We start from the raw sequence: 17670 nt of genomic DNA on the forward strand, positions 1-17670 counted from the left end.
CCATCTCAGTATCAACCTCATCACTTCTTGCCTGGACTATTGCAACAGCCTTCTAAATGGTCTTTCTTCACTCCTCCCCAATCCATCTGCTGAAAGGATTTTCCTAAAATACAGACATGTCCCTCCCTGCTCAAATGCCAATGACTCCCTAACAGTTCACTGCTCAAATATAAGGTCTGCTCTTTGGTATTACAAACTGGCCCCTTTCTACCTGTCCTTCTCAATCCTTTATTCCCCTCTACACACTCCAGAGACTACATGATTCAGCTACACTGGCCTACTGCTGTTCCTTACACACAACACTCAATCAACTGTTTTTATTCCTTTTCAGTGACTTTCCTGTGTGCTTGAAATTCTCTTCTCCTCACCTCTGCCTTCTAGCTTAACTGGCTTTCCTGAGGACTCAGATCAAATTCTACATTCCACTGGAGACCTTTTCCACTCCCATACTTTAGTACACCCCTCTATAAGGTCACCTTCAATCTATTCCATATATATCTTACAAATACTTAGTTATTTAGATGTTGTCTCCCCCATTAGAATGTGAAATCTTTGTTGGGGCTGGGGAGGGCTATATTTTTAGCCAATACAGTGCCTGGCATATACTAAATGGTTAATAAATACTACCTGACCAACATCCAAAATCTATAGGGAATTGACACAATTCTCTAAAATCAGGTGTCATTTCTTAACAAATAAAGTGGCCAAAAGATAGTAACAAATAATTTTCAGAAGAAATGGAGATTACTGACAATCATGGGGGGAAAGTTCAAAATCAGTTATAAAAGAAATTCCTATTTAAATAAATTCTCAGTTATCATCTCCCATTGACAAAACTACAAAAGTTATAAAAGATTAAAACACTCAAGACTGAAGGGGCTATGAGAAGTCATGAAAGCTGGTATACTGCTGATGGAGCTGTGAGTTAATTCAACTGTTTTGGAGAAGAATTTAGAATGGAATGGGAAAAAAATCACTAAACTATTCATATTGAATGAACTAGCAGTCACACAGTTGTGATTACATACCAAGGAAATCAATGGCAGAGAGAATAGACTCATATATACCAAAATATCCACAGCACATTAGTGGTAGCAAAATGTTGGAAACAAGTTCCCATCAATTGGAGAATGGTTGATCAAACTATATTATGTGAACCCAATAGAATGTGATTGTGCTGTGAGAGAAAACCAAAATGAAGAATTCAGAGAAACTTGAGAAGCCTCAAAAGAAATCATGATGAGCTAAGAAAGTAGAACCAGGAGAACTGACAACATTCTCTGTGTCAATACAGAGATTACATTGACGACAACAAGAGAAACTAAGAGAACACCAAAAGTCATCAGAATTCAGGTCAATGCAATGACCAGTCTTGGTTCCTGAGTATTAAAAAGGAAACACCTCCTTTCTCTTAGGCAGAAATACAGTGGGTATGTAATGGGACCCCTATTCTCCAAGGATTGGGGGAAAGGTGACAAAATGGCTTAATTGCATCAAGGATAGGGCAAAACTCAAGTTGTGCCACCTTTGACTTAGCTTACTGGTGGCCTGTAGCTATGTTGTGGCTTCAGGTCACCAATAGGTATAAAAGGTCCTACCCTGTGGAATAGGGCCCTTCTGAGTTGGTGGATATCTGAAAACTGGGAGAGTAACCATGCTCAGCCCTTGTGATGAGATTAGTTTCCAAATAGAAGTTGGGGAGGGGGTGCATCTATGAAGCTAAGCGTCACTGTATCCTTGTTGTCTATCTTTGCTATGTTAGGGTCAAGTAAAACTTTTGTTAACTGTACAATGACTTTTGAGTGGCTCATTTCATTCCAACATCAAAGCTGAATTACCAGGCTACCAGTACAAATTTAGTGTCCCCTAACAATGTATTACAAGAATGGAATGAGACTTATGGTTTCAGATATCACCATTGTGTTGGCTTATTTTACTTAACTATACTTCTTTGTTATGAGAGAGTTCTAGTTGGAGTTTATTGGGAAATGACAATGATTTTTAAAAATAAATGAATAAAACATTCCAAGAGGTTGTCTACAATAGCCAACACCACTCATGTTCATATAGCACCTTAAAGTTTGCAAAGCACTTTACAAAAATTGTCTCCTAATAATCTCTATTTGCTCTATATTAGAACAGAATTTTACATGCTCTGTCAGTCACAATCACTATATCAGATAGTTTCACTTAACATAGTGTTATTGATGTTGTTCTTCAAAGAAAGTACTATGTGGGAATTGGTTGATTTTGAATTGATAATTTTATCAACACAAAATGTATCAAATATCTGGACGGCAAAAAAAAATTATTCATGGCCAAAAATATCAGCATGATATGTGTCTATAAATGATTGTTTTGTGTTTTTGTTTTCTCTTTTTTTATTTAAACAATGTATTTATTAATTTTTAGTTTTCAACATTCACTTCCATAAGATTTTGTTTAAAATTTTCTCTCCCTCCTTCTCCTCCCCCATCCCCAAGGCAGCATGTAATCTGATATAGGCTCTACTTGTATATTCATATTAAGCATATTTTCACATTAATCATGATGTAAAGAAGAAGGGGAGGAATCACGAGAAAGAAGAATCAAAGTAAAACAGCAAAAGAAAAGGAGAGCAAATAGTATGCTTCCATCTGCATTCAGATTCCATTGTTCCTCCTCTGGATGTGGAAAGCTTTTTCCATTGTGAGTCTTTTTGAGTTGTCTTAGATCCTTGCATTGCTGAGAAGAACAAAGTCTATTAAAGTCAGTCATCGAATAGTGTGGCTGTTACTGTGTACAATGTTCTCTTGGTTCTGCTCACTTCACCCAGCATCAGTGCATATAAGTCTTTCCAGGTTTTTCTGAAGTCCTCCTGTTCATCATTTTTTATACCACAATAGTATTCCATTACATTCATATGCCATAGCTTGTTCAGTCACTCCCCAATTGATGGTATCTCCTCAATTTCCAATTCTTTGCCACCACAAAAAGACTTACTATGAATATTTTTGTACATGTGGATCCTTTTCCCATTTTTATGATCTCTTTGAGATACAGACCTAGAAGTGGTATTAGTGGGTCAAAGGGTATGTGCAATTTTATAGCCCTTTGGGCATAGTTCCAAATTGCTCTACAGAATGGTTGGATCAGTTCACAACTCCACCAATACATTAGTGTTCCAATTTTCCCACCTCTTCTCCAACATTTATCATTTTCCTGTTTTGTCATTTTAGCCAATCTGTAGGTGTGATGTGGTACCTCGGAATCATTTTGGTTTGCAATTCTCTAATCAATAGTAATTTAGAACATGTTTTCATATGATTACAGGTATCTTTAATTTCTTCCTCTGAAAACTGCCTGTTCATATCTTTTGACCATTTATCAATTGGGAAATGATTTGTATTCTTATAAATTCAACTCAGTTCTTTATATATTTTAGAAATTAGGCCTTCATGAGAGACACTGGTTGTAAAAATTGTTTCCCAGCTTTCTGCTTCCTTTCTAGTCTTGGTTGCATTGGCTTTGTCTGTGCAAAAGCTTTTCAATTTAATGTAATCAAAGTCATCCATTTTGTATTTCATAATGCTCTCTGCCTCTCATTTGGTCATAAATTCTTCCCTTCTCCATAAATCTGACAGGTAAACTATTCCTTGCTCTCCCAGTTTGCTTATAGTATCAGCCTTTATACCTAAATCAAGTACCCATTTTGACTTTATTTTAGTATATGGTGTAAGATGTTGGTCTATGCCTAGTTTCTGCCATACTCTTTTCCAGTTTTCCCAGAAGTTTTTGTCAAATAATGAGTTCTTATCTCAGAAGTTGGGGTCTTTGGTTTATCAAACAGTAGATTACTATAGTCATTGACTATTGTGTCTTGTGTAACTAACCTATCCCGCTGATCCACCACTGTATTTCTTAGCCAATACCAAGTAGTTTTGATGATTGTTGCTTTATGATACAATTTAAGATTTGATACAGCTAGGCCACCTTCTCTTGCATTTCTTTTCATTAGTGCCCTTGAAATTCTGGACCTTTTGTTCTTCCAGATGAATTTTGTTATTGTTTTTCTAGCTCTATAAAATAATTTTGGGTAGTTTGATTGGTATGGCACTGAATAAGTAAATTAATTTGGGTAGAATTGTCATTTTTATTATATTAGCTTGGTCTACCCATAAGCAACCAATATTTTTCCAATTATTTAGATCTGACTTTATTTATGCAAAGCGTTTTGTAATTGTGTTCATATAGTTCCTGAGTTTGTTTTGGCAGGTAGACTCCCAAATATTTTATAATGTCTACTGTGACTTTAAATAGAATTTCTCTTTCTATCTCTTGTTGTTGGGTTTTGTTAGTAATATGTAGAAATGCCAATGATTTTTGTGGGGGGGGGTTGTGTTTTTTAAGGAATACATAAGACCTTCAGAAGATTTCAATTCAACTTACAGCTCTACCACTTACCAGTTATGTCACCTTGGACAAGTCACTTTATATCTCCAGACCTCAATTTTCTCATGAAGAAAATGAGAGGCTCAGACTAAATGTGTTCTGAAGTCCCTGGCACATATAAAACTATGATCCTAGGAGGGATATACTCCTCAAAGTAACCACTTTGGGAGACAGGGTGCTCATGCCAATGATGTAGCTATTACTTGAGTAATTTTGGAGACTTCTTTTGAAATTGCCTACAGAACCCAATTTCAAATTATAGAAGAAAAGCAACCCCAGTAGCCTCTTTTTTTTTAACCAAAAATTGTATCACTCATATTTTGTACCCACACAACTCAACAGACTTGATGGTTAATGATTCTTGGCTTTTTCCAAAATTCAACATACTCTGAAGGATGGGTTGATTAAGTGTAATGGACAGAGCACAGACTTGACAATTGGAAGCCCAGGATTCTGGTCCCATACTCCTGCCAAGCATTCCTGTGATTCAGAGGCACCCAGAACTGAGTTCCTGGCCATATGACAATCTTGATCAAGACACAATTTCTCTGAGCCTCAACTTTCTTGTGCCTATATTGGATATCATCTACCTTATCTACCTCAATAGGTTGCAGGGAGGATGCATAGGTGATGTATGATTAATAGTCTCAGGTCTGTAGCAGGTCTCCAGGATCATCTAGTCCAACCACTTCTTCAGGCATGAATTCCCTCTTCAACATACTCAATAAGGGGACTTGGATGTGTAAGTGGTGAATGTAGATGATAGTGTCCTATACTAGGCATATCTGGTTTCCATTCAACCACTTTTACTAATGAGAACCCAAACACCGCAGTCATCATCAGCCACTGCCAATTGGGTCTTTGAATAAAGAGAATGATAATGATGATAATAATAACTAGCATTTACATAGTAATTTGAGGTTTGCAAAGCACTTTACAAATGTTATCTTATTTAATCCAGACAACCCTGTGAGATAGGTTGTATTATTGCCATTTTACACATAAAGGAACTAAGACTGACAGATGTGAGGTGAGTTGCCCAGGGTCATGCAACTAGTAAGTGGCAGGATTCAAACTCAGGTCTTCTGAACTCCAAGTCCAGCACTCTATCCACTGCACCACCCAGTTGCCTACCTTAAGAGATCTTGAGCTTCAGGGATCCAGAGCTGCTGCACTAAATGGGACTGACAACTATAAGCAAGCCACAGCAGATCCATCAGCGATCCCTGGTCTCAAGAGCATTGAAAGTCCCACAGGGCCAGCCTTCCAGGGACTCAGACTCTGAAAGCTGAGTTGCTAGCTATATGACAATCTTGATCAAGTCACATGCTTCATATGCAGGGTACCTCCTGAGAAGATCTCATTCCCTACCATTTAAGTATGAGGTAGCCTTCCAGTTAGAGTTCAGTCTGACCCTATAGACCTGAAGACCAAGTATTTATTGACTGAGACACTCAGACAGAACTCCCTACCACCTACATGCTCATTTCCCCAATGGTCAGCGTGGCAATCATTGGAAGCAGATGCCACTTCCCCAGATTGAAGTTGTGCTCATTCATCACAGAACACTAGAGATGGGAGCCTCAGTATCCCAGCCCCTTCCCATCTTAGGGCTGGCAAGCACTAATCAAATGCTCCCTGTCATTTCTATGATTCAGTCTCCCACTGCTGAGGTAAAAATTCTTCCCCCCTCCAATATCTCTTTCTTCACTTTATCTGTATCTACCTCAGTCTATACCTGCACAGTCTATATCTTATTTTTCATTTCATTCTGTTCTCTGAACCACCCTCAAGCCCCTCTACCTCTACTATTAACAGAGTGCCATTCATTCTATCTCTTTTTAAAAGTTCAATGTTTCTTCATCAAACACCCTTTACATCAACAAGTATTCATGGAAATGAATATTCATGCCCTCTAGAAGACACTAATTCCTGGTCACCCTCTTACTAGCTATTATGCTCTTTTAAATAGTGGGCCAAGAGAAGAAGAAGACATATTCCTTGCTCCTGGATACCACTTGCAGATCCTTCCTCTGCCACCATCAATCAGAAACCTCTCCTTCTAGGTTCATCACTCTATCAAGACCATTGTTTCATTCATCTACCAACATCCAAGTCATTCTTGCTTCTTTCTTAGGGAATTCTACACCTCACTCATTACACTGTAGTGTATGGAGCACACTGCATGACACATAGTAACCTCTTAACAAGTCAATATGGTTTCATTAATAAGTCATGCCAGGCTAAGCTCATTTCTTTATTTGACAGATTTGGTAGATCAGATAATCGTCATGTCTTAGATGTTACCATCAAACATAACAGTTGAATACTACACATTTAGAGCTAGAAGGGACCTCAGAAGTCATCTAGTTGTATGCTCTCATTTTCACTCCATGCTAAGTGGCTACCTATCTCCCTGGTCCCGAACTCTGAAAGCATCCTGACTGTAGTTCTCTATCCTGCCATCTCCATCTTAATCCTCCCAAAATTATTCTTAATCCTCACCCTGAGGACCTACAATCCATCTACCTCCACCTGTCCATCACTCTTAATCTGGTTTCATTCCCCTTCTCATAGTTTTGAACACATTTATTTCATATTACAGCATGGTTTAATGACAAAAACATTGGATTTGGAGCAAGAGGATTTGTATTCAAATCCTAGCAATGCCACTTACTGCCTATATGACCTTGGTTAAGTCATTTCTCCTTTCATCAGTCCCCTCATCTATAAAATAAGGGGTTTGATCTAGATGGCCCCTAATAAGTTCCTTTTTAACTTTAACTTTTGTGATTCTATGAGTTTCTGCACTCTGGTCTCCAGGCTATCCAGATTCTATCAACTGAAATATTGGCTTCTTTTTTTTCATCTGGAAATGTGTCTTCATCCATAAAGGTATGGAATAAAACAGAGCCAAGGAGAGAGTCCTGATGCACACTGCTATAAATTTCTTCCCAAGTTGGCATCAATCCACGGACCTCTACTCTTCTGGTCTGGTCATGCAAATAGTTCTAAACCCACTTAACTGTTGCATCATCCAGCCTTCATTCTTTAACCTCACCTACTAGGGGGAGACTGTCAAATACTTTGCTAAGATCCATGTATACAAGACATTTGGCATTGTTCTGATCTTTCTTCCTTGCCCATTTTTTAAAAAAAAAATTAGTCTAACATGCCCTGGGTTTCAATGAGTCCATGCATGCTAGCAGCATGACCATTGTTTCCCTAAGGAGCTTACAAACCACCACTTTATCTGTTCTAGTATTTTTCCAGAGACCATCCATCTATACCTCCCCTCTCCCTTTTATTTTTTTAAAAATCTGGGTGATATTTTTTCCAATCAATCTTGCAGCAGTACTTAGGATTCCTTAAATACGTAAGTATGAAGACTGTCACATGGAGAATAGATTTACAATCCAATTCTGCAAGCTTTCACTAAGTCTATCAGACACTATGGAAGTCACTGCAAATAACAAGGAAAACTCTGGAGAGTGAGGGGAGGTGGCATTTCTTGATGTGCTTCAATGGTTAGACTCACAGCCTGGCTCTTTTCATTCATTGTGTTAATTGAAAAACATTGCTTGTTACAAACCCCACATAGAATAATTCCATCAAAATATCTAAAGAAAGCCAATCATTCCTGCAGCCTCAGTTTGTGCTCTCACTGTGGGCCAAATGAGTAATGAGGTCTGGAAAACTTTCCAGTCCTAGAAGAGAAACAAAGCTTTAAGCATATCTGTTAGGTAGCACAGATGCCTGTCCAACAGAGTCAAATGGAAATGAAGCATTTGTGTGGACAGAAATCAAAGGTTACGCACTGGGCACCAAACGTAAGACTTCTCTCTGGGCAGGATTGACTAAAGCCTTTTCTCCATCAAGCCTATTAATACATTGGCAGCTTATTTACACGAACTTCCTGCCTAGCACTGGCCACATTGGTCCAGATAGAGGATGTCCCAGAAGGGACAAAGTAAGTGTTTATGCTCAAAAATGAATGGGCTGCAGCTTAACAATGTGCATCCCATCCAAGGCCCATTAGCTTCCTTTCTTTTCCCAATCTTTCCCAGGAGTCCCTAACTCAGTGTACCCCAAAGGTCTTCCTTCCCATTAGCACTATCTCTGTCCTGAAAAAGCTGAGCTAGATGACTTTCACCTTGAGCACATCTGTCGGGAGGTGGCCCGATGTAGTAGGAAACACATTGCATTTGGAATCAAATGACCTGGATTCAAATCTTGGCCCTTCATCTTTACTGATTTTATCTGACCTTGAGCAAGTCACTTAACTCCTCTTGGCCTTAGTTTCTTCCACTGGAAAATGAAAGGATTGGACTAGAAAATCTCTACCATCTGCCAACTCTGAATTTCATTATCCTAAGTACAAGTTGCAAATTCTAGACTCTTTCTCCCCACCTAGTTAGCTAAGATATAACTAAAACAAAAAGAGAGGGAAGTAATCTGGCCACATTTCGCTTGCCTGGTTTTTGCTTAGCCTTTCTCCACTACCGCATGGGGAAGCATGGGAGCCCAGTGTAGTGGATAGACTATCGGACTCGGAGTCAGGAGATCTGGGTTCCAAACCAACTGCAAATACTTAGCAAAGGTGTAATCTAGAATGAATCGCTGTAGCTCTCAGCCAAGTATCCTCCTCCAAAGAATGAGGTAATAAACCTTCATTCGTGTCTCCTCAACGTCAAGACCAAAGTACTTTGCAAGCCTTCAAACGCTATAGAAATGGGAGTCATCGTCATTAATGGGGAGGTGAACCTGCCTGAACAGAGATGAAAACCTATCCAAAATGGAGAGGTGAAAATGAAATTCTAAAAACATCAGAAAAGTCCCCAAGAAAGTGAAAAAGGAGGAAAAGATCTGGGAATTCCTGGTTAAGAATAAGAAAAGGGGAGGAGGAGGGCGATAGTGGTGGCTTTAGTGGCGGGGAGGAGAGGAGAAAGTAAAGCACACGCTTACCACCTAGCCAGTCGCTAGAGATGTTCTGGAGCATGGTGACTGGGATGCAGAAGAAGGTAACGAGCAGGTCGCTGAGTGCCAGGGAACCGATGAAGATGTTGGTGACTTTCCGCATAGCCTTGCTCCTGGTCACCACGTAGAGCACCAGGCCATTGCCGAAAAGCGCCAAGATGAAGATGAGCACAGAGGTGAACACGAAGGCTAGCTTGGCGGCTCCTGGCAGCTCGGGACTGTAGACGAGGGGCCGTAGCCCGTATAGGGAGATGAAGTGCTCGCGGCTCATGTTGTGCTCCCGCAGCAGCCGGGCTAACCGCTCCGGGGTGATGTTGAGGGACTGCATGGCGCGCGCCGCACGGGACAAACGCCCCACAACCAAGACTCCAAGAGCTGTCCAAGGTCCCAGCAGCTGCAGTCAGCCGCGCGAAATAAGAGAGCGGACAGCGCGGTGGAGTGGGCTGGTGTGTCTGCGAGGGTGCGCTTGTGAGCGCGCCAGTCTGCAAGGGGAAAGCCGGGAAGCCCGCGGGGAGACCGTGAGGACCTGAAGTACTCCAAAGAAAGGGGAGAGCTTCCCCTGCTCTCCTAGCAGCTGGGGCCTGAGGCGCAGGGCGCTATTCCTGCTCCCTGCTCCGCTCCTGTTCTGTGGTCTGAGCCCCACTGCTCACCTTACTGAGCGAGCAAGGGGACCAGAGCAAGTCCTCACCTACAATCGGACCGTACAGTCAGAACTGGAAGGGACCTCACAGGTCTAGTCCAACCCTCCCATTTGACAGATAAGGAAACTGAGGCGCAAAGAAGTCAAGTGACTTGTGCGAGATAACTCAACTAGACTCAGGCTTCTCCAAAGTCAGCTCTCTCTCCTCTGCACCTCAGAAGATGGAGGGAAATGGAAAGAAAAAAGGAAAGGGGGATGCCCCCAAACAGAGAAAAGAGAGAACCAGTTTGGAGGGTCGCAAGGACGAAGACCAAGAGGATTTTCAAGCTCAGAGAAACTCTCTCCTGCGGGAGGGTCTAGGAGCGCAAAGGAAATCAGGCAAAGGCTCTGCGGAACTCAACTCCGCTGGCGAGGAGAAAAAGCTGCACCGCCGGCCTTCCAGCCCGGGTTCAGCTTGGCATCCTTCTCAGCTTCTGGCAGGCGGCGGCGGCGGCTATGCCCCTCAGTACGGAACCGAGACGCCCGAGAGAACGAAGGTGCAGAAGCGCAAGGAGGACCACTCGAGGCACGAGAAGGAGGGGCGGGGCGGGGGCAGGCTTTAATCTTGGCCGCCGTCCAACGAGAACGCACGACGCGCCAGCCACTCCCGCACCTACAAGCCCAGTCCGCCCGGATTGGCCACTTCGCTCGAACTCACCCTCACACTGATTATAGGCGTCCTCTGGCTTTGCTTGGATCGACTTCTGCCGTTCAACTTCCTTATTTTAGTGGTGAAGAAACTGAGGCACAGACTGGGAAAGGGTTTGTCCAACAGTGGAAATTCAATCCAGATTGAGTCCTCAGCCCCACATTCAGAGATTTTCCCTCTGTATTTGTGATTTCCTCAATTGGGAACTTTCTTCTACTGCTGCTAAGTGAATGATTCAAACCAAAACAAAACACTAATCTCCACTAACTTGTGACCACAGAATCATATATTTAGAACTGAAAGAGACCTTAGAAGCCATGGAGTTCAACTCTCTCCTTTTACAGTTGAGGAAACTGAAGCACAGAGAGGTTAAATGACTTGCCTAGGGTCACACGGCTAATCAGTTTTTTAGACAGGATCTGAACCCAAGTCATCTTGATTCTAAGTGCAGTGTCCTATTCCAATAAGTCCCAGGTAGTAGATTTTTCTTTTATTTTTAATTTATGGAATAAAGCAAGCATTTCCATAACATAATATAATACAAAAAAAAAAAAAGATGATTGCACATGAAACTGAAAATCTATCAAAAACAATTTGCTATTGGATTGAGCCGCATAGAAAGAACTACTTGGCCAAGGTTACACAGTTCCTACATATCAGAAGGGCACTTTCTTGCTCCAAGAACACTCCCCTGTCTCCTAGGCTTCCCTGCCATAAGGCGTTATGGTTGGCCCGCGCGCGCACACGCACACACACACACACACACACACACACACATTATGGGCTAGTAGCAAACTTTGAGTGCTGAAACAATGCCAGAGGACTCAGCTATGACTGTCCTCTGGTGACTGACATACACAAGGTTCCTCACCGGTCTGAAAGCCTGTCTCAGAAGGATAGTCAGAGCTTGTAACCCATAGCAAATTTGAGAGAGCCTTAGATCACCAATTTGATAAGTTTAGACTGGGGATGGGAGTGGAGAAAGAGAATTTAAGGCGAAATCTTTTTTATTTTTTTTTAGACAATCATCAAGGGAACTTGGAGAAGAATCTTGCCTGGTAGGGCAATGTGTCATTGCCACAGCATTGAGAAAGGGGAGGCTCTCAGTGAATTCCCACTCAATTTTGGAGATTCAAGGGAAGAAAATAACTCTGGAGTGCTTTCATAAACTTTTCTGGGGGGCTGGCTTTTCCAGATCATAAAGCTATCATTTCTAAGCCACCTAGTACTGGAAAAATAATAGAAAAGGAGATCAGTGGAATGGATTAGAGTAGGAAGATTTAGGAGCAAAAATATTTATTGAACAATGGCTCAATAAATATAAGAATGAAAATCACAGTGGTAAATATTATTTATTTAATGAAAACTGCTGGGGAAATGAAAAGGTAGTTTGTGGGAAATGTATTTAGATATACAAATACTCTACGCAATTCCAAATGGACAAATGATCTAAATATAAAGAGCCACATTTTTTAAAAAAAGAGGAAAATTGAAGGTTATTCCGATAACAACTGTGTTTAGAGGAAGGAGTGTTTGAACAACTGCCACATAAATATTAAAGAACAAAAGATTGTTCCTATGAAAAAATTTTAAGGTTTTGCACAAATAAAAACACTATAGTCAGAATCAGAAAAGATATGGATTAGAAGATAATCCTTGTATTACACCTATCTTATGAAAGTATGAAATTCCAAATCTATAGGTAATTGAAATCTAGCAACTGAGATATCCCCATATTCTAGCCCTCCCCTAGAACAGCTACCTGAGGTTTAAGGTTCTTCATGGACCTCCCTGCACTGAATAAGATTGTTCATTCCTGTATTTACTTTTTCTCTAGTCAACCAGAGGGTATAATTAGTTTGGAGTAATATATACTAATGTCTCTTCCATGTAGGCTGGGCTTGTTTTTCTCTAAATAAATAGTGAAACTATCCTTGAAAACTTACAGTACTTAGTCTAGGTGACTAAGTTAGCTTCCTGGTTGCCTAAATATAAATGCCAGCCTATGAGAAGAAGTCACAACCTCCTCCCTCCAGCTTTATCAGTATGCCAACAGGTAAATGGCACTCAAGTGAATCAGTGCTGTCTCCTTGCTGAATATCCTTTCCTTTTTTTTAACCTATCATATGGCCTAAGACTCTCTCACTTCATTCATTCCAGTGCCAAACCTGAGTAACTTGGCTGGCCTGAGTCAGGTCTGGCCTACAACAATTCATTCAAAGTAAAAAGATTTCATGAAATAGCATAGTAAGATTTTCAATAAAAGATTCCCCCATAAACCTAGGGCACAATCTCCCACCAATACACGAGAGTCAGGGGGGATAGACAGCATGCAAAGGAATCACACATGAGGGACCCACAAGAGCTGGGGTGGCAGGGGCAGAGAGGTAACTCATACCTCAAACTCTACATTATCCTTGTTATCTTCTGGTTTTGAATTGATGGTACTCTCACGGGGCCTGTTCATCAATGATTGTGGCTTTTCTTCTAGGTTTTCTATTCTGCTGGGCTCTACAGGTCTCCACCTATCTCTCTGTCATTATAATTGCTGCACACATTGTCACTAAGGCTGCATCTCCTTGTTGGTTCTTGAATGTCTGTGGTCCTACCTTCAATGGGCACACTGGACTGCTGATACATTCTAGTCTGTGTTAGGCATTGCTCAAGTAGCTGCTAAATATGTAATCTCTGTTGGGTATTACTTCCTTCTACTATCTTCTGGTCTTATCTCTTCAGACTGCCGCTCAGTGTCAGTCTGCTAGGATATAGAAATTAGGACCTAGGCTTTATTCAAAGCCACTGAACCCAGCTAACAAAACCCCAGCAAACTGATCCCCAGTTTAAAGTTAACTCTTTTCTTTAAAATTTATTTTATTTTTGATTTATGGAATAAAACAAGTGTTTCCTTAACATAGTATAATAAAAAAAAATAATTGTACATGAAACTGCTAATCTATTTGTACAATTTGCTATTCCTTTCAAATATATAATAAAGTTATCGTGTACATTTCTTTTTTCTTTTTTTTTACTTCCCTCCTCTTCCCACCCTGGAGCTGGTTACCATTAGCTACAAATGGGAAATTATATGTAAAATTATTCTATACATACTTCTGTTTATCAGTTCTTTCTCTGGATGCAGATAGCATCTTCCATATGTTCTTTATAGGTAATTTGTGTATTTATAATAGTAAAAATGACTTATTGGCTCAAAATTATTCCTTTTTAAAATTTATTTAATTTTTAATTTTTGGAATAAGATGAGTAATTCCACAACACAATTTAATAAAAAAGATGATTGTGCATGAAATTGCAAAACTGTACAACAAAGTTAACATGTAGATTTCTTTTTTTCTTTCCTTTTTGTTCTTCTCTCCCTGCTCCCACCCACCTAGAAATAGCCACCATTAGACACAAGTAGGCATATATGTATATTATATATACATATATGTATAATTATTCTATGCATACTTTTATTTATCAGTTCTTTCTCTGGATGCAAATAGCTATTTTCTTCATATGTCCTTTATTTTTAATTTGTGTATTTATAATAGTAAAAATGACTTATTTGATAATGTTATTCTTAAAATAATATTGCTAAAATTTAAATAAATGAATAAATAAAATAAAAATAAATAAAAATAAACAATATTGCTATTCCTGTATACAATGTTCTCTTGGTTCTGCCTATTTCATTCTTCATTTTTCATACAAGTCTTTCCATGTTTTTCTAAGCTCTTTGAGCTCATCATTTCTAACAGCACAGTAGTATTCTGACACAATTATGTACCACAACTTGTTGAGGCATTCCCCAATTGATGGAGATCCCTGCAGTTTCTAGTTCTTTGCCACCACAAAGAGACTTGTAAACATCTTATTCACATTCAAAGTTATAGTTACTATTTGTGAATTTCCCTCCATCTTATTTTTACTCACTCTTTTCCTTCTCAAACTTTCTTTTTACCCTACTCTTTTTACCCTACTCTTCTCCCACTACCCTCCCACTCCTTTTTTTACCCTCTCCTCCAAGACTTCCTCCCCCACCTCCTCCTCCCACCCTAGCAATATCAATCCATACCTCCTTCCAAAGAGTCCCTTCCCCATCTTCTCCCCTCATCCCCTAAATCCTAATACATACTCCTCTCTAAAAGTCCTTTCCCCACCCTGTCCCCCAGTTTTCTCACCTCTCTACAAGTTCAAAAGACTTCTATACCCTTCCAGATGTACACATTGTTTTCTATTCAACCCATATGAGAGTAAGGTTCTAATAGTACCAACCCTACACCCTCACCTGCTTCCTCTGTATTAGTTCTTCCTTTCACAACCCATTTTATGATATAATTGCTCCTTTTTACCTTTTCCAGCCCAATTTTGTTTTCTAGAATCACAGAATCATACACAACTCGGCCTCAACATTTTTTTCAATCTACTTTAGTAAGTATGACAGTTTTAAGAAAATTGATAACATTTTCATAAATATGATAAGTAAACAGTTTGACTTCAATGAATGTCTTATAATTAGTCTTTAATACGCTTTACTTTTCAACTTCTATATCTTAGAAGAAGACTTCTGTTATGGATAACAATTTAATTAAAGATTAGGGACTCATATGTACTTCCAAGATGCTTTCTGGCATAGTCTGCAAATGAATTTTAGTCAAAACAATATGTAAGCAAAAAAGGCCAGGTCAAGTCTCTCTATCTAGACTGTATTCCTGATTTTATTGTGTGCATCAGTCAACTGCAAAGTCTCATTGTTTTCATCCCCTATTTTGGCTACTGATGAAGCTCAGCTTTCCTGAATAAAAAATAATTAAAAGTTATTACCCCAGTTGAAAAGCAGTAAACAATTATGACTAGACAGTTTTGAAATGGAGAAACACAAGCTATCAATGACTTTCTAAAGGGTGTAAATCTGTTTGTGAGCAGAGAAGTGCAAATTACAGCAATTCATAGGTATCACTTTATACCCATCAAAAATGAAAGATGGACAAACCTTACTACTAGCTAGTCTATGGAAGAATAAGCACATTAAACTGCTACTCTTAGAGCTGTCCAATCATTTTGGAAAGCAATATGGAATTAGAATAAAATTTATAATACTGTTCATAACCTTTGACCCAGAAAGATTTATTCTCCCAAGTTGATATAGAGAGATAGAGATATATAGAGACATAAAGATATCTAAAGATACATATCTATATATGCGCAACTTATATGTATATGTAGGTGAACATATTTGTATTCAATTTGACTCAGTTCAATTAAATAAATATTTACTAAGTGCCTACTATGTGACAGCACTGTGCTAAGTGCTAAGGATACAAAAATAGGCAAAATAATGTCTCTGCCCTCAAGGAGCTTAAAATTTAATGGAGGAAACAGCATGGAAACAAATATACACAGAGCAAGTCATGTACAGGATAAATAGGAAATAATTAAAAGAGGGAAAAGATTGGAATTAAGAGGGATTAGGGAAATTTTTCTGTAGAAAATTGGATTTCAGTTGGGATTTCAAGCAAGGCAGAGAGGTCAGAGTAAGGAGGACATTCCAGGTATGGGGAACAGTCAGAGAAAATTCCCTGAGTGGAGGAATGAAGTATCTTGTCCAAGGAACTGTCAGGAGGCCAGTGTCACTGGATCAAAGAGTATGTGTCAGGGATTAAGGTGAAAGGAGGCTGTAAATGTAGGAGGAGGCTAGGAGATGAAGGACTTTGGAAGCCAAACAGAGCATTTTGTATTTGCTCTTGGAAGCAATAAGAAGCCTCTGGAGTAATGACAGGGCAGAGCCAAGATGGCAGAGTAAAAGCAGTGACTTGCTTGAGCTCTCCCCCAAAACCCACCAAATACCTGTAAAAAATGACTCTAAACAAATTCTAGAGCAGCAAAACCCACAAAAAGACAGAGTGAAACAAATTTTCAGCCCAAGACAACCTGGATGGTTGGTTAGAAAGGTCTATCATGCCAGGCTGGGAGAGAAATGCAGTTCAGCATGGGCATACAGGCAAAACAGGCCTCAGAGGGCTGAATCATGGGCAATTGTGGTGGTTTCCACACTTTTCCACCCACAAACACCAAAGACAACTGAGAAGGTTGGTAGGAAAACTCTATGACTCCGGTGAGAAAGAAGCTCAGTTCCAGCTCTAGTCCCCTTGCAGCCCCGGAGAGGGCAGCTGCTTCCAGAGCTCTCAGCCCAAACACTGAGGGGGAATCCAGTGACTGATCAGAGGGGGATTGCAGAAATATCTTTACTAGTGCTAGGGTGGGATTCTCTTGCTTTGCCTGTGCTTGGATCTGGGTCACAGTTCTGGGTGGTGATTTTGGGGCAAGGAGGAGTGCTGGCATGATGGAGCATGTAGTGATGGTGGAAAGGGAGAAGGAGAGCCATGGAAGAGCTCAAAAAGGTTTTTGAAAAGCAAATAAGAGAAGTAGAGGAAAAACTTGGAAGAGAAATGAGAATGATGCAAGAAAATCATAAAAAACTAGTCAACAACTTGCTAAAAGAGACCCCAAAAATATTGAAGAAAATAACACCTTAAATAATAGCTTAACCCAAATGGCAAAAGAGGTCCAAAAAGCCAATCAGGAGAAGAATGCCTTAAAAAGCAGAATTGGCAAAATGGAAAAGGAAGTCCAAAAGTTCACTGAAGAAAACACTTCCTTAAAAATTAGAATGGAAAGGCAGAGACAAGATGGCAGAGTAAAAGCAGTGACTTGCTTGAGCTCTCGCCAAACCCCTCCAAATACCTGTAAAAAATGGCTCTAAACAAATTCAAAAGCAGCAGAACCCACAAAAAGAGTGAAACAAATTTCCAGCCCAAGACAGCTTAGATGGTTGATTACAAAGGTCTATCATGCCAGGTGGGGAGAGTAGCATAGTTTGGCATAGGTGCACAGGCAAAACAGGCCTCAGTGAACCTGGATCAGACCTCAGAAC

At 40.0% G+C, this 17670-nt stretch overlaps 1 protein-coding gene across 1 annotated transcript in view; it reads right to left on the reverse strand.

The window, feature by feature from the left end:
* Positions 1–9736, reverse strand: part of QRFPR (pyroglutamylated RFamide peptide receptor) — a 77957-nt gene extending 68221 nt beyond the window's left edge. Inside the window, exon 1 of the mRNA XM_027853772.1 lies at positions 9397–9736. Within this exon, the coding sequence (XP_027709573.1) occupies positions 9397–9736 (340 nt within the window). The remainder of the gene's footprint in view (positions 1–9396) is intronic.
* Between the last annotated feature and the right edge of the window lie 7934 nt (positions 9737–17670).

The sequence above is a fragment of the Vombatus ursinus genome, unplaced genomic scaffold (genome assembly GCF_900497805.2).
Source record: "Vombatus ursinus unplaced genomic scaffold, bare-nosed wombat genome assembly UNPS02010193.1, whole genome shotgun sequence".
Lineage (NCBI taxonomy): Eukaryota > Metazoa > Chordata > Mammalia > Diprotodontia > Vombatidae > Vombatus > Vombatus ursinus.